Here is an 18,321-nt window from a genome sequence, read left to right as displayed (position 1 = left end):
AGTTTTTGTTCATGCTCAAATCGTGACTATTTTATGGTCTTAACAGGCAGGGTATTTTAGATTGGGAATGCATTAAATAGATCAGTTCTTTAAAAAAACAAAAAGGGGGAAAACACACAAATTCACTAAGTAGCTTGTCATTTACTTGAATGGTATTTTAAACAAAGTCCCTAATATATTGGACTGAATTTTTTAAATGAACTTGTAAACCATCATAGCTAATATGCCGTTTGGTTTACTTGGATGTAGCTTCCCAATTTGATATGGAAAAATCTTGTCCATTGTTTTATTTTAGGGTTGGATTAGTAGAATCTAAAATCCGTGTACTTGTTGGAAACTTGGAACGGAATGAATTTATTACTCTTGCCCATGTAAATCCTCAGTCATTCCCAGGAAATAAGGAACATCATAAAGAGTAAGCTATTATTTAATATTATATTTCTTAAATGATGGTATTTGACATATGCATTATTTAAGATCAATTGTGAGATTGTCATTTAATAGGCATTGATGGCAGGTGATACATTGTATATTTGAGCATGAGTGGTCATACATTAAAACTAAGTACAGGGGGGGCCGGCCCGGTGGCGCAAGCGGTTAAGTGCGCGCGCTCCGCTGCGGCGGCCCGGGGTTCGCTGGTTCGGATCCTGGGCGTGCACCGACGCACTGCTTGGTAAGCCATGCTGTGGCGGCGTCCCATATAAAGTGGAGGAAGATAGGCACCGATGTTAGCCCAGGGCCGTCTTCCTCAGCAAAAAAGGAGGAGGATTGGCGGATGTTAGCTCAGGGCTGATCTCCTCACCAAAAAAAAAAAAAATAAATAAAAAACCAAGACACTACATCCTAAAAAAAAAAAAAAAAAAAAAAAACAAAAAAAAAAAAAAAAACTAAGTACAGGGGCCGGCCCAGTGGCACGAGTGGTTAAGTGCGCGCGCTCCGCTGCAGTGGCCCAGGGATCGCTGGTTCGGATCCTGGGCGTGCACCGACGCACCGCTTGTCAAGCCATGCTGTGGCGGCGTCCCATATAAAGTAGAAGAAGATGGGCATAGATGTTAGCCCAGGGCCAGTCTTCCTCAGCAAAAAAAGAGGAGGATTGGCAGATGTTAGCTCAGAGTGGATCTTCCTTACAAAAAAAAAAAAACCTAAGTACATGCTGTGTTGGTAGCCCACAGACCCTGGCAAAAACTCCAACACAATATTTGGAGCATCTTTAGGTATATATTTAGTAAGTCATTTTCAAAGCCATTTAATCCTCTTTATAACAGCATAGCATAACTTACCTATGTTCTTGGTGTCAGTGTTAAGAATTTGGCCAAACCATTGAAATATGTATTTATGTGTCCACAGAGACCAAGTTTTAATTGCAAAATAGCATCTGTAAAATTGTAAAAAATTTATGGAAATTCTTAAATTTTTTTTGTAGCAACAATTACGTATCAATGTGGTTCCTTGGAATAATTTTTCGGAGAGTAGAAAATGCAGAAAGTGTTAACATAGACTTGACATATGATATACAGTCATTTACTGATACAGGTAAGACTTTGTCATCATAGAGCTATGGTTCTCAACCTTGGCTATAATGCAGTATTATCTGCCTGGGATCTGGCTGGCTGTATTTTTTGAAGTTCTGCAGTTGGTTAAGTGAATATGATACATCCATATTATGAAAATGTATGCTGCTATTAAAAAAAGTAAAGGTATGATGAAACAATTTCCAAGACATTAAGTTGGCGGGAGTAGGGGGTAGGGAGATTGCAGAACAGTGTCTGTAATGTGCTGCCATTTATTATAAATATAAAGTAAAGAAAGAATATATGCATGTTTGCTTATAAATACATAGAATATCTCTGGAAGGATATATAATTTTAAAAAAAAGAAACTGGCAGAACTGGTTGCTTCTAGGGCAAGGAACCAGGTATGTCTAGGGGACAGTGGTGAGTAGAGTTCACTGAATATTCTTGAATCATTTGAGTTTTGTACCATGTGAATATATTACCTGTGTTAAAACAAAAAGAAAGGCCAAAGAAACTACAGGTGATTCTTAGCATGCATAGCCAGAGTTTGTAATCACGGTCCTAAAGATGACTTGATTTTTACATTTTTTACATGAAGTAAATATCAGTCAGTCTAGGCTTTCTGAATGTGTTTCAGAATCCGTGAAAACAATGTCTTTGACATCTAGCTCCCTAATAACACCTCTCTGGAATGTCTTCTTACGTCTGTTATAAATTTGGAGTCATCTTAATAATCTGGAATAGTGTACATTCATACTGTTAATATTCTTGGTTTGGCTCATCTGAGTTTTCTAAATTCTTTTGAACTAGCCGTCATATTTATTATGAAAATGCAGATTCCTGTGCATCCCCTTAGAACTACTGGATCACACTCTCTGGAGTGGAGCCAGAGAATCTGGAAGTTGAACAAGCACTCTTGGTGATTTGGGCAATCTGGAGTGAAAACATAGATAGAAATTTTTCCATATGGGCTCATTTTTCAAAAAGGAGAAGGTCGGGAAGCTGTGTTGATTATAGATTTATAAAATGTTCTTCTCCAGATAGAGATACTGAGGACCCAAGAGATTAATTAATTAACCACATTTTACAGTAGTTACTGTGCGAAAAGAAGCCTCCCATCCCTGTTTTCAGTAAGCTTATAATCTAATTGGATATTCACAGTTAATATAGCTGTGCACCACATAATGACATTTTGGTCAACAGCAGACCACATATACAATGGTGGTCTCATAAGATTAATACCATATAGCCTAGGTGTGTAGTAGGCTGTACCATCTTGGTTTGTGTAAGTACACTCTGTGATGTTCACACAATGATGAAGTCGCCTAACAATGCATTTCTCAGAACGTATCTCCATTCTTAAGTGACACATGACTGTACATTAAGTAATTTATGTGGTAGTTAATAAAACTGATTTTCTTATAAGATATGAAAAGCAGAAGAATGAGAATCTAGGGCTGTGTGTATTCCAATCCCAGCAAGGTGTTCAGGGCTATTGAACCTCATCTCCTCACCTGTACAGTAACGATGTACTTCTAGATGGTTTCTGATATCTGATGTTCTATAATTGGTGTAGTAAAAGAAGCTTCATGGGAGAGGAGAGCTTGAATTGCATGTTGGGTGTTTAGTATAAGGACTAGCTTAGACTTGGGCAAATAATTATAAGAAGAGATTGCCTTTTGGGAAAATAGCAGATAAGCACTTAAGATTTGGAAAAACCCTTTTTTCATACATCTGTTTTGTTAATGAGATTTGACTATGGGAAACTCTTAGAAGTTGGACATGAGAAAACTAGTTGGTACTTGAATAGGATTGTGACATGGTGACATAATTTAGAAATAATTTGTTCTGTAAAAGGGGTGTGTGTTTGTGTAGTGGTGGAGAGATCAAAAGTCTGCATTTCAGAAAAAGAAAACAGTCCTTGGTTCAGAAAGATGCTTCCCGTTTGATAACATATTGACATTGTTGCAGTGTACAGACAGGCAAACAATATAAACATGCTAAAGGAAGGAATGAAAATTGAAGCAACTCATGTTAAAAAAAAACAACTTCATCACTACCTTCCAGCAGAGATTCTTCAAAAGAAGAAAAAGGTGAGTTTGTAATCTTAACTTTCCAATGTGGTTCCACTCACACAAATGATCCTGGGACCAAATTTGCATTCTTACAGTTCCCAAACCTATTGAGAAGAAAGAGGGAAGGTACAGGCAATTCAATCTAGGACTAAAAACTCACCTTCATTAATCACAAAAGATAATTTGTTTTATATGTACTTCAGAATTGAAACCAGTTATTATTGTCGTTTGCTTTTTGAAATCCTAAAAGCTTTCTTCTCTTTCAGCAAAGTCTTTCTGATGTCAGTCGAAGTTCGGGTGGACCTCAATCCAAAAGATCGTCTCTGGATAGCAGTTGTTTGGATAGCTCCAGAGACACCGATAATGGAACACCTTTTAATTCTCCAGTGTCTACAAACAAACCTTCCAAGCCTGATATTCCTCCTTCAGGAGAAACAGACAGGTCTGTATTTCAAAATTGTCCTTTCGGTCTTCAGATTATTTGAGGATAATGTAAACTTTTCTATACCTTTGCTAAATACCTTTTTTAATTCTTAAAAGATTTTATTTTACCAGCTGCTAGTCAGTTTCTTGTTTAGAAATAGTTGACAATTTTTGGTAATCCTGTGGGACATGGTATACATTTATGGATATGTGGGACTAGATAAGTACACAGAAACACACAGGTTTTCTATTTAATTTTTTGTCTTAATTCTCACCGGGTCCTCTGCCTTTTTCTTCTCTTTATCTCTTCCTTCAGTGAAATGTTAAAGTAGGAGAACTTGAAAGAAGTAATCCTAAATGTTGAGTGTTTTAAATAAGTAATATTTAAATCATTTAATGATGATAGTTTAATACTTTTAATAGGAATAATGCTGAGCCTGCTGCCGTAATTGTGGAAAAGCCACTGAGTATCCCGCCAGCTCAAGGACTATCTATTCCAGTCATTGGTGCAAGTAAGTATCTACACTTTTGTTGGTAATGGTTCTACTGTATATATATTTAATTACTAAAATCTTTCTTTTTTCCTTTTCAGAAGTTGACTCTCCAGTAAAAGCTGTATCACCCCCAGCTGTGTGCACAATTCCTACTGTAGTAGGACGAAATGTCATTCCTAGAATCACAACACCCCACAACCCTGCCCAGGGACAACCACATCTAAATGGAATGTCAAATAATATAGCTAAGAATGTTACACCCAAGAGATCCCATTCCCCATCCATAGATGGGTCTTCCAAGAGGTTGAAAGACATAGAAAAGGTAAAGCTAGAACTTTAGTGGTGATTCAGTGCTTGATTTTTTTAAAAGTTAACTTAAAATAGTACTAAAAACTCACAGTTCTCCATAGCTATCTTAGTGTTCTATTAGGATTTGACTGTTTAAAAAGAATATTTACCCAAATCTTAAAGGAACAATACTAATTGTTCATCCTAAATTCAAATTACTAACGCGTCTGAAAACTGGAATGATTGGTCTAAGTTTCTCCTTGACTTACACAGAGGTCATTATTGGTAACTAAATAATCATTTATTATGTGTTATAATGTTGATCTCCTCTGCCTCCAGTAGGTGGTGGTAAAACTATTTTATTTGTTATAATCTGAATTAATTTAACCAAAAAGATAACTCAAACTGTAGAAGTTAAAGATGGTAGTTGAATTCAGTCTAATTTAAATTCTCTTCCCTCACCAACCCATTTTTGTAGTTTTGATGATAGCCTAATCACTAATTCATTTCTCAGTTTGTATAGACTTGTATGGTTTTTGTAGGTAATAATAGAATAATTTTAATGTTTATATTTTAGTTTATTCGACTTGAGTCAACATTTAAGGAATCACGTGCTGCTGAAGACAGAAAAAGAAAATCAATGGTAAATATGTTAATAATATACTTCAAAATTTTTACTGTTAAAGAGCCATGAATCAGGAGAAGTACCAAATTCGAAAATGGATCAGATTAGATCTGTCAGATTTTGGTTATGTTTTATTTCATGTAGAAATAAGTATTTGCTTATAGCAAAGAAAGTTGTCACTTGTATGTAATTCTTCTGTTTTTAGGATACCATTGGAGGAGAATGTATGCCTATTCCAACTATTGATACATCACGCAAAAAGGTAACAGTCTTATTCATTGGTAGGATACATAGGTAAAAATTCATAATCTACAGCCTAGCACTGGGTGAAGGAAAGGGGTAATGAGATTTTGTCCCTGTCCACGAAGACCAGCAGTATAGTTGGCAGTTGGGGCTGGAAATAGCCAACAAAGTGTATGGTCCTAAATGTATGTCTAGAAAAGAGGGGGTAGTTTAAGACTTCATGATTTATTCAGATTATGTTCAACCTTTGTTTTTTATTTATTTTTAAAGAAGCAGTTTAGTGCTCAGCACAGTAGTTTCTTACCAACACTTGATATTATATCTTTTGTTGTGTACCACTGCTTACTGTGAAAATTTAGGTTTGATAATTAGGAACCATACTTAATAATTTGGAGGAACCAAATGTACCAGTGTATAGTAAGTACCTTTAAAACAAACTTAAAAGCCCCTAAATCTCAATTTAAAAATTTATTTTTCAAAGAATTACCATTGAAACTAATAATATAGTATTTTTAAGCATGGTAAGCTAATAAGCAGGTGATCAAAAATCAGCCTTGTGTATATCAGAGAAAGCCCTTCTCTGAGAGTTGACAGTGAACACAATGGCTTATTTTCACCCCCATTAAAGAATAAAGTGCTTCTCATCACAATCAGCTGTCACCCTGCCAGGTTCCGCAGGATGTATTGGCCATTCTAAAGCAAAATATAAAATGTCTTCATACTTTCTATTAGTTGTAGCATTTGTAAAATTTCTTTTAACATAAAAGTGAGTTACAAAAAATATGGGCATATAATTACATTACGTGTGATAATGGAAGAAAAAAAATTTGAGATGGAGAGTGAAGTCTGAAAGTGTGAAATAACATATCTGGGTTTTGCTTTAAAATATTTCAAGTATAAAGGGTAAGGGCATAAACCAAACATAGCAAAATTTTAATAATGTTCTGAGTCTTGGTTGTAGCACCTAAGTCTTCATTGTCCTATTCTCTACTTTTATGTATGTCTGAAGTTTTTCATGTTTTTTTGAATGGATGTGGGTGTGAAGTAGATATTTGTTTAGCCAAGGTAACATGAGAGGAGAGTTAACTCTTGCAGCTATCTGTTGACGAGAAGCTAACATAGTGTTTCCGTCACACAACTGTCTGTATTTTCGAGGTCTGTCTTTGTTACTCAATTTCTTAGACTTTGCTTTCCTTATATAATAATCTTTAGCGTCCTCAAAAGCCCTCCTACAGATGTCCCTAAATTTCACCATCACTGAAGTTACCCAAGCCTGACTACAAAGTCAATTTTCCTGAAAACTGAAGTATCTCACAAGTTGGGTTACAGTGTCCTTCTCCATGAATGTATTATAAAAACTAAAACTAATTGAGGATGTAATTGGGTATCAGATTCTCCTCTGTAACACACTCATTTTTCACCTTGCACTCCAAAACTTTCCTGGTTAGAGGCCGTGCGCTTCCTGTTCCTCTTTACCGTTGCCTGACTTTGGGGAAGACTGTGTCTTGTAGGCATTTCTCAGTTTGGAAGTGACAGTTGATTTAACAAAGTCCTCTTTCCTGTACATACACTCCTCCCGCCTCTACCATTTCGCTATCCCTCTGCTTTTCACCTCTGACTGTATATATAAACAAAAAAAGTCCCCCAAACAGGAAATGCCTGTGAAACATTGAGAGAAGATATTCAACACAGACTTGAGTGTTTAGGAGCTTAAGACATTTAGAGAAAAATTCAGTTTTATGACTGATTTACTAGTTGGGCCTTTGTAACATATAGTTGCTTTTCCCTCTTTGTTTCTCTTTCTTTCTAATAGAGACTACCCAGTAAAGAACTACCAGATTCATCATCTCCAGTTCCAGCAAATAACATCCGTGTCATCAAAAATTCCATTCGACTGACCCTTAATCGGTAAAAGCAGTGCCTCCTTACTTAAGTGAATATGCAATCATTTAGTGGCATACATGCAGCCACTTTTTAAAATAGAAGTGGCTGCCATACATAAAATAAGGTGAAAGTTACAGTCATCAGCCTAACGACCTTGAAGTGGTTTTTGAACTCTCACACTTTGACCTGCAGATGCTGTAGCATTCTCTCACTGATTGCTACATACACCTCTCTGAGGATCACCTGCTATCAAATTGTCATCTACAAATCTACAATAGTATGGCTTTGCGTTGGAGGTTTTACTGCCTTAACTTTCGATGCTTGTTTCTCTGTTATGGGAACCAGTTCTTGGCTCTTCGGACACTTGATAAAACAAGTCCTGAACTCCTTTTTTTTTTTTTTTTTTTTTAAGTCTTACGTTGTAATCATTGTATAGAACTGAAAAAGTTGAAAACAAAAAAAAAATTGTCTTGTAATTTTCCAAATGTTAACACATTTACTTTAGCATTGAAGCCACTTTGTGAAACCTGAGATAAATGAATGTGAGGTATCTTTTTGCCTTTCTTCATTTGTGTAGATGTACTTATTGTCTGTTCTGTTGATTTAAATTATTTTTCTCCAGATCGGCACATGGAATATTTAATTTTTTATTTTTTTGTGCCTTTCTGTCCAAATGTTGCATAGTTACCAGGGAGGATTAGTCCAGTGATTACATAAGAGTTGGGCACCATAAATTCTCTATATTTTGCCTCCTGTGGAGGCCTTCAAAGTGCATCTTTATTAAGAATCAAAATATAACCAGGATACTGAAAGTCAGTATATGAATGGTGAAATTGTTACATATCCTATCTCATGCCATACTTGTTAGTTGACTGGTATTTTTTACTGAGGAGCAACTCATTCCGGCATCAACAATAAGATACCTTTAAGTATGGCAAACTTGTAATTCTGAGGTGTAAAATTAACTTGGCATGATAATTCCTGATCGTTACCCCACAACTTCAAACAGTTTCTTCATGGACTAGGCATGCAGAAATAAGTAGTGGATTTTATTGAAACCTAAAGGCATTTTTGAATGACATTGTTACCAACCATTAATTGGCTCAGGACCTTTGTAATTTTTATTTAACTACATAAGTTGTCTTTTTTTACACTGCTTTTTTCAATGCATTTCTTAATATTTTTTAAGTTTCATGAATGCATGCTCAGTTTATTAAAATCCATAACCATGTAATTCTTGTAATATGTTGATTCAGTGTTTTGTAAATGAAGTCGTATGTATTTTCAGAGTATTTTTGTATGTACTGTAAGATACCATCTTTTCAAAGAGAAAACTTTAAAACCTTTACTGTCTCTCTTTAATTTTTTAAATATGGATTATGCTTGAATTATTCTTAAAATGAAAATGTATAGATTGCACAACCAGGAATGCTGGTATATGTTACCTTTTTCAGCTTTCACTCAGCATTTAGTAGGTCCAGTAGGAAAACACAAAATGGTACATTTGAATGGTAGAGGGAAAATACTTTGTTGTGTATTTTATAGGACTCATGGGACACCATTTAGCCAGTGGAGTAATAGTCCATTTTCTCTTGCAAGCCCTTTACCATTGAGTTGAAATACTTGAATTCTGATTGTCAGAGAGTAGTATCTTTTTCCCACTCCTGTTCCCTGACCCTTGGGTCTCTGAAATCGAAATTATAGTGTTTAACTTTTACAGGAAAATTTCTTAAAAGTAAAGAAGAGCAAGGAAAATATAATAGTTGTTCCATTATTCACTTTTTACATAGCAAAAGACAAAAATGAAATCCTGTAACCAAGTTGTAGCTTCCTTGGCAAAGCTGTTCTCCTAGCTGACCCTTTTCCTTTATTCAGATATTTTGAGCTTTGTTCTACAAATACTCTGTTTAAGCAAAAGTAAATGATTATGAAAAGAATGAATAATTGTCACCTGACTTCAAACTGAAAAATTCTTTAGTAAGGGATTTGATTAAAATTTATATATGATGTGTTTACATTTCTGTATTTAATATCCAGCTGTTATCCCCTTCTATTATCAGTCTTCAAAGTCTCTTTAAGAATTCCCTATGTATCCATGCTTACCCTGTTATATAAACAGATTCTTCGGTGTGACTAATGAAGTTTTTCTTTAACAAGAAGGCAACTATAGTGTTGTCATTTCTGTTGTTTTAAGGCTCCGTTTAACATAAGGTTAAAACACAGCCAATGGTTCAACATTAGACTCCTCAAAGAACGCATTCTTCAACCTGTTTGGTAACTGGGGAGTTATCAAGCCTCATGATGAGATGCTTTTGAGATGGTGGGTTTGGTCAGAAATGAAGTGTTTTCTATCCTGTACAGTAGGTAGAAAGTGCAGTATATTCTGTTACCATAGTAGGAGACCTCCGTTGTACTGGTTCCAAGTAAGTAAAAGGGGAAGGTATGGTCTGGGATCATATGTTATGTTCAGAGACAAGAAGTAGATGTGTTTGGTTTCAAGTGTGAAACTAAACCTAGAATGTTTTATGAAGTCAAATAACCTGTTCTTCAATATGTAGACACATGTTTATTTTCCCAAGGGTATTAAATTTTTAATCTGTTCCTTTTTCAGTGACTGGCTCTGAAGAATAGTATATATCAAAGGAAAACATTTTATCTGCTAGTTTAAACCTTAGGGACTTAACTTATTTAAGAGATAGGGTACATGGCTTAAAACCTTATAAAATTGGGGCAGAAGAATGAATTTTAAGACTATGTTGGTGCTTGTAATGAGAGTAACTTTGTCTTAAGGCAACAATTTAGTAACACTAAAACGTTTACTCTAGTAGCAGATGTTGCTGCTATAGTGAGGATGGGCTGTGTTGAAATGGGCTAAATTTATTTTGCACTGTGTCCCACAGCTTTGAAGTAGGAATTCCTACCTTAGGGATCATGGACTCGAGGGAATCCTTTGCAGATGTATATAAGAAGTGTTTGTTTATATGCATTTTTCTGGGGGAAAGTTCACAGTTTTCATCAGCTTCTCAAAGTGGTTCATGAGCCTAAAAAAAAGAAAAGGGTTAGGAACCACAGCTTTCCAGGATTGAATAATCCCAGACTCTGGAATTTTTTCATAAAGTTTCTCTGGTATATTTCTGAAGATGTACTATGGCTCTTAACTAGTAAAGTGGGCTGATGGAGGACTCTGGAACACAAAATTTCTCTCCAAGTTTCTTTATATATTTCAGATGAAACATCAGTATTTAGAAAAATGCTTACTATTGGATTTATAAATGTTGTCCTGTTAACTTAGATTGATTAACAGGGTCAAACTTTAGTTCAACAAATTTCAAACTGATTGATCAGAGTAGAATAGCTTAGAATGATCATTAGAAATGGTAAAAAAAAAAAAAAAAAAACATTAAAGATCCTAGTCGTTTGATTTCAGTAGCATTAAAGTTCTCTCTTGTTCCTCCATGTTTGTGGTTCAGACCAGAACAGACTGAGCAGACCAATAAATAGAACTTTAGTTTAAGAAAAAAGAATTTTATAAATAAAATTGTGTGCGTGTTTAAATAAATAACTACCTATTAAATAATTTTCCAAAGCTTAAAATTTAGCTCATGATGATAGTGATAAATCATGCAGATGATGGAAGACAACCGGTCTCAATAATGGTAACTATTTCCTTAGGATTTTTAAAAAGAATTGTGCAAGATCAGATGCTTCCCAAATTCCCTATTTTTTCTGAAATAATTTTTCTGATATAATTTTGTATTTGAAGTTAGTTGAACATAAGATTATCAGGCTTGCTATAATTTTTAAGCTGTTGCTGCATTTTAGCAAAGACCCACGTAATTACCTTATAAAGTACTTAGGATATCTTTGAGGTAAATGGTGCTACGTCACTCCACAGTATTATGTAAAATGAATGCAGCTGCTGTTCCTTTCTAGCTAGCTGTTGTGTAGTTCATATTAATTTTTCCTGCCTTTTATTTGGATTGTCTTATTTCTTAGTTGTACACATGAGCCTCATTACTTGTCTGGAATAAGTACTCAAATAAACTTGCTTTGATAAATAGCTGTTGATGATTGACTGATATTATTTGGGAGTAACTCAAAAGTACCAGGCATCTTTACTTAGTTATTTTTCAAACTGACAGCCAATTTGGTCATTTACTCCTCAGACTCTTTGGCAGATAATGGTATCCACTACCTGCTTAATAGGAAAGCAGAACTCATACTCAATTTGCCTCACATAGAATCACTTATTAAACATTTATTGGCAAAAGCACAACAGTAGCGTCTTCCTCAAGTATTGGAGGCAAAATTCTGTCACCCTCGTGGTCAACATCAGGTGACCAGAATCCTCTGCTAATGGCTGGACAGAGGTGCATTTAGCAATCAGGCCTTGGGTACTGTCTACAGAAGTGCATGCTACAGAGCTTGGTACATTCTTGTCAACGAACAGTGACTTGTTTTTAGTCAATCCACGTATCTTGAATACTAGTACTGAATTCAGAAATAACCTGTGTCTACATCAGTAAGATTATTAGCAAGGCACTCATGGCCCCAGTGGAAGCACATCTGACGTTTATTTAGCTAATTAGCAAAGCCTCCTATGTTGATTGAGCTATGGGTAACAGAAGGACTTCTAGTAGTCAATTGTGAAGTGGGGCCTTCCTGATTGGATTGCCAGCTGACCTTCCCTAGAGCGTGAATTTCTGATAAGGGCAACTCATTGTTCCTAGGATATAACTAACACAATTATCGCACTATGCTGAAATGTTTTAAAGTAAATTAACACCATAACAGGTTCTTTGTGGATCCGGATGCATTAAGGTATTAAGGGCAAAATAGAATTTATTGCTTGTATTTATTTATTTTAATTTTTGTTATTGCAGTAACATTGGTTTATAACATTGTATAAATTTCAGGTGTACATCATTATACTTCTATTTCTGCATAGATTGCATCATGTTCACCACCCAAATACTAATTACAGTCCATCACCACACACATGTGCCTAATCACCCCTGTCGCCCTCCTCCCTCCCCTCCTCCCCTCTGGTAACCACCAATCCAATCTCTGTCTCTATGTGTTTGTTGTTGTTTTTATCTTCTATTTATGAGTGAGATCATGTGGTATTTGACCTTCTCCCTCTGACTTATTTCACTTAGCATAATACCCTCAATGTCCATCCATGTTGTCACAAATTGCTGTAGTTCAGCCAAAATACTACGGCTGAGTAGTATTCCACTGTGTATATATACCACATCTTCATTCATTCATCCCTTGATGGGCACTTAGGTTGCTTCCAAGTCTTGGCTATTGTGAATAATGCTGCAATGAACACAGGGGTGCATGTTTCTTTACGCATTGGTGTTTTCATGTTCTTTGGATAAATACCCAGCAGTGGAATAGCTGGATCGTATGGTAGTTCTATCCTTAATTTTTTGAGGAATCTCCATACTGTTTTCCATAGTGGCTGCACCAGTTTGCACTCCCACCAGCAGTGTATGAGAGTTCCCTTCTCTCCACATCCTCTCCAACACATGTTGTTTCTTGTCTTGTTAATTATAGCCATTCTGACCTGCGTGAGGTGATATCTCATTGTAGTTTTGATTTGCATTTCCCTGATAGTTAATGATGTTGAACATCTTCTCATGTGCCTTTTGGCCATCTGTATATCTTCTTTGGAGAAATGTCTGTTCAGGTCTTTTGCCCATTTTTTAATGGGGTTGTTAGTTTTTTTGTTGTTGAGATGTATGAGTTCTTTACATATTTTGGAGATTAACCCCTTATCAGATATATGGCTTGCAAATATCTTCTCCCAATTGTTAGGTTGTCTTTTCGTTTTGTTGATGGTTTCCTTTGCTGTGCAGAAGCTTTTCCGTTTGATGTAGTCCCATTTGTTTATTTTTTCTGTTGTTTCTCTTGCCTGGTCAGACATGGTGTTTGAAAATATGTTGCTAAGACCAATGTCGAAGAGCGTACTTCCTATGTTTTCTTCTAGAAGTTTCATGGTTTCACGTCTTACATTCGAGTCTTTAATGCATTTTGAGTTAATTTTTGTGGGTATGGTGTAAGATAATGGTCTACTTTCATTTTTTTGCATGTGGCTGTCCAGTTTTCTGAACACAATTTGTTGAAGAGACTTTCCTTTCTCCATTGTATGTTCTTGGCTCCTTTGTCGAAAATTAGCTGTCCGTAGATGTGTGGGTTTATTTCTGGGCTCTCGATTCTGTTCCCTTGACCTGTGTGTCTGTTTTTGTGCCAGTACCCTGCTGTTTTGGTTACTATAGCTTTATAGTATATTTTGAAATCAGGGAGTGTGGTACCTCCAGCTTTGTTCTTTTTTCTCAGGATTCCTTTTGCTATTCGGGGTCTTTTGTTGTTATATATAAATTTTAGGATTCTTTGTTCTATTTCTGTGAAAAATGTTGTTGGCACTTTGACAGGGATTGCATTGAATCTATAGATTGCTTTTAAAGCACATGTTAAAAGCTTTCCTTGCGAATCTCTGATTATTGACATTTTAGGCCTAATGGCTGCATAAAGCTTTCCATGATAATCTGGCCAGAGTGAATCGTCCTACCTTCCTAACATGTTACTTGTACCTTTTAACATTAATTATTCTAATTTTTGTAATATTCAGTTTACCTATTTGTTTCCCTTGACAAGGTTGTAGGTTTGAGAGTAGAAGTAACCTTTATCCAAGAACCTTTATGTAATAGGTGCCCAGAAAATGCTGAAGAGTACAATGCATGAGTCCTGTCTGGGTAGTTGTTTTTGATTTTTTTGTGGGTTTTTTTTGTTTTTTTATTTGAATAGGATTGTCTAGAAGAGGGGCCTGATGAAGAAACTAAGACTCAGAGGCAAACAAAACTGAGTGAAAATGATTGACACATTTTTCAAACTTTTTCGACATGGAGATCGACTGTTTTTTCAAACTTTTTCAACTGTAACACTTAGTAAGAAATACATTCTTATATTGCAAGCCAGCACATGTGTACCTACATATATACATGTGTGTATATAATTTATATATGTGTATACACACATATATAATTTATATAAATAAATATGTATATACACATATATAATTAAAACAAGTTTCACAAAACAATGCTTTCCTTACTATGTGTAATACAGGTTGATTTTGTTTTCTTTCTTTTTGTCTTGAGTGCTAGTTGTGATTTCACTAAGGTGATTTCACATCTCCTGAGTTATGACCTACAGTTTGAAATATACTACATTAGAAAAAGTTCCTCTCAAACTTGGATCATCTTTCTTTATTCAGTCTGCTTGTTCTAGAATGCAAAGTTACAGCAAATAGTACTAGAAGGGACAGCAGCATGAAGCATGTGGGAGAAGTAGATGAAATATAGATACTCCTTTCTCTCAAGAAAAAATCTTACCCAAAAAACTTAACATCTTTGCATCAATCAATAATAAAAAAAAATGTAAAACCAAAAATTAACAAAGAGTAGGAATTGGGACATTTGGATGATATTAATTTTGGTATTAGTCAGTTGACCTCAGCTGGCCAAGGGATGTCTTCAATCCCTGGAGGTTGGACTGGAGGTAAACTGAGGAATGACAGACACATCTTATTAACCAAGAGTTGCTCGAGTGAGCATAAATTACTCATTTAGAAAATTCTAATGTACACAGCTCTCATATAATATCCCAACATGGTCCAGGAACTCAAGAATACTAGAGAATTGAGGTCCAGTAGTAAAAGTATTACTATCTCCTGCGAAATTCTAGACCATAATTGTGTTTAACATTTACTAAGCATTTAGAATGTGCTTTTTAAAACATTGTGGCATTTAATCTTTATAATGATCCTATGAGATAGCACTGTAATTCTTATTTTACAGATGAGGAAATTGAGGCTTGGAGAGATTATGTGACCAGCTCCAAATTGCATAACTATTAATTGGCAGACTCAGGAAGTATGATTTAAAGTCTAGTGCTCAACCATATCTCCCATGTATGAAGGAAGTTAAGTGGAGGTGTGGATCAAAGCCCTGCCACCCTGCATTCTTCCGTGGAGTCTGGAACTTTTGAGGTTTGCCTGGCCAGCAACAACAATGGTCATCTGTGCCAGGCTGCAGGGGGCACTGTGGCCTCCTGCAGAGATCCCAAGGTGAAGAGTCAGGAAAGCCCAGTTCTAGCGTGGCTCTGCCACTTAAACGTTTGTGTCGCTTTAACTGACAACGCTCCTGTGCTGTGTTTTCTCCCACGTGAAACAGTTGCCCTCCACACCTCACAGGGAAGCTGTGACATGAAAGTATTCCAAAGGATTGGCAGAGTTCTACAAATAGAGCGGACAGACAATTAATCTCCCAGAATAACAGCTGTGTAGCTTTTCTTAGTCATCAGTCTAAGTTGGAGCAAGAAGAAGAGGGATCCGGAGGAATATTGCCAAGAAAAGAAAACTGAAAATGAAAATTTACCTGATATTCGTGATCATAGTGAGAGGATAGTAACATTTCTGTCAGAGTTCAAGAATAACCAAGCAAACTTTTTTAAACATTATGTATTAATTTTAGGGAGATCAAAAAGCTAAATAAAAAGGAAATATGACTACATTATATCACATGGCCCAGGTGTGAATTTTCACATAGAAATAATGTAAATAGAGACTATTGAACTAGTCCCAAATTGTAACTATACTGAGAAGGTGGTCGGGGAAGAAAGGACAGGGTGTAAAAAGAAGAAATCCTCATCTTTAGTGGTAGTAAGTAGAAAATATCTAAAACTGAAAAGTCTAGAATAGTGTAAGCATGTTATTTAGAAACAATAGGAGGAAAGTAAATAGTAACTAGGAGTAAATAATGGGAGACAAGTCTTAAAAACTTGAAAACAATTGCCTTTAGGGAGCTGAAATTGGGAATTGAGAAAAGCAAGGGAGGAAATGACTTTTTTTTTTTAAGAAGACTTGTAGAACTTTTTGACTTTTAAACTAGCATACCCACTATCTAATCAGTATACAGTAAAAGCATATTGTAGCCTTTGAAACAGACAGACCTCGGCTACATCTCTTACTGCTTGTGGGACCTTGGGCAAGCGTCTTAACCTCTTTGGGCTCCAGGTTACTAATCTGTAAAGTGGGACTACCACTACCTATTTCAGAGGAGAAGAAGTGTAGTGAAATGGTTGAGAGGCTCTGCAGATGGACTGACTAAGCTCAGATTCCAGATCTTAGTGACTGACGGACTGTCTGACTGTGAGAACTTGTGGAAATTACTTAATTTCTCTGCGCCTCAGTTTTCTCTTCTTTTTTTTTTTTAAGATTTTATTTATTTATTTATTTTCCCCCCAAAGCCCCAGTAGATAGTTGTATGTCATAACTGCACATCTTTCTAGTTACTGTATGTGGGACGCGGCCTCAGCATGGCCGGAGAAGCGGTACCTCGGTGTGCGCCCGGGATCCGAACCCGGGCCACCAGCAGCAGAGCGCGCATACTTAACTGCCAAGCCACAGGGCCGGCCTCAGTTTTCTCCTCTGAAAAATGGTGATTATAATAACAGAACCTACCTCAGAGAGTTGCTAAATGGATTAAAAGAGACAATCCAGAAGCTCCTGACACACAGTGGAGTTCGGTAAATAACTTTGAAGCATTGTGAGGCTTACACAAAATAGCACATCACGTACTATGCGTGGTGCTCGACCCATAACGGGCATCCCCTTCTCCTAAAAACACATCAGAAGAATCAGAGAAGAAGGCCAGTGTCTGTCGCCCCAGCCAGACTAATACAATAGATCGCAACCTCCCATGCAACGATGTGGAGATAAGTGGTCCTTGCCCGGCCACCAAGCCCCTCTCCAAACATACTTCTCAGAAGAGTGGTTTTATTTGGAGAAAGTGTCTAAGACTCATTTAATTCTTATAGAGTTTCACTGGCTTGTTCTTCAGTTTTCTTAAAGATTTCAACAGGTTAGGCTGGGATGAGCAAGCCTATCAAGGCCATCTCTGCCAGCCCAGGACTCACAGAGCACCTAGCAGAGCAGGTGCATCACCAACGTGCAACAGACACTCTACGGCTTAAACAGGTGTCCTCTGATTTCAATCAGACCACATCTGTAAAACTGGCCACACATGAAGAAATGACCAAAGGAATGATCTAAAGCCACACCCATATCCAGATACACCTATACCCTGTTACTCCCACCTCTCCTGGGAGTGAGACAAGACTGTCTAACCCAGATCCCAAGTCACTTCCTGCCAGGGCTTCAGAGCAATTCAAAGAACTTCTAAGTGCAGGTTCTTTCCAAAGAGTTTGGTTTCTTGAAACTCACAAGAAGTCAAACACCAGAAAAGAGGGGATTTCTGAAAGCCACCCACTAGGATGGCAACTGGTACTTGGTAGTTTCAAATATTAAGAAAAAAAAAATTGGCCTTGATGAGGCCGTATCTCATCTCCCTGAGCACAGGAAGTGAAGGCGATGGAGTCTGATTTGCAGGAGGCCCTGAGGTTGCACAAAGCAGCCACTCCTCCGGCGAGGCCCACTTACCGCCTGCTGAGACGCCTGCCAAGTCGCCTGCTTTGCCTGCCTCCAGCTGAGCACACCAGAGGGAAAGCACCATTAAATTCCCTGTGAGCTCTGAGCCAATTAGCTGCACCAAGGTCACCAGGTGAAGGGGATGGGGAAGGAGGGGAGGAGGGAAAAAAGGGTGAGGTGGGTTTGACAAGGCAAAGTTGATGGGGCCAGTGGGAGAGAGCAGCCACGAGGCCATTCATTCCAGAAATGTTTATTGAGCTCCAAACATTCACCAGGCATT

At 36.9% G+C, this 18,321-nt stretch overlaps 1 protein-coding gene across 1 annotated transcript in view; it reads left to right on the top strand.

The window, feature by feature from the left end:
• PAPOLG (poly(A) polymerase gamma) overlaps positions 1-11,608 on the top strand; it is a 32,951-nt gene extending 21,343 nt beyond the window's left edge. The window contains exons 14-22 of the mRNA XM_058551165.1: positions 296-415; positions 1,424-1,533; positions 3,486-3,607; positions 3,856-4,031; positions 4,436-4,524; positions 4,605-4,828; positions 5,372-5,437; positions 5,625-5,681; positions 7,476-11,608. Of these exons, the coding sequence (XP_058407148.1) occupies positions 296-415; positions 1,424-1,533; positions 3,486-3,607; positions 3,856-4,031; positions 4,436-4,524; positions 4,605-4,828; positions 5,372-5,437; positions 5,625-5,681; positions 7,476-7,574 (1,063 nt within the window). The 3' untranslated portion in view covers positions 7,575-11,608. The remainder of the gene's footprint in view (positions 1-295; positions 416-1,423; positions 1,534-3,485; positions 3,608-3,855; positions 4,032-4,435; positions 4,525-4,604; positions 4,829-5,371; positions 5,438-5,624; positions 5,682-7,475) is intronic.
• The last annotated feature ends 6,713 nt before the right edge of the window (positions 11,609-18,321 follow it).

This window comes from Diceros bicornis, chromosome 12 (assembly GCF_020826845.1).
Source record: "Diceros bicornis minor isolate mBicDic1 chromosome 12, mDicBic1.mat.cur, whole genome shotgun sequence".
Taxonomy (NCBI): Eukaryota; Metazoa; Chordata; class Mammalia; order Perissodactyla; family Rhinocerotidae; genus Diceros; species Diceros bicornis.
The sequence above is the reverse complement of the archived record's forward strand: the minus strand, read 5'-3'. Positions and strand labels throughout refer to the sequence as shown.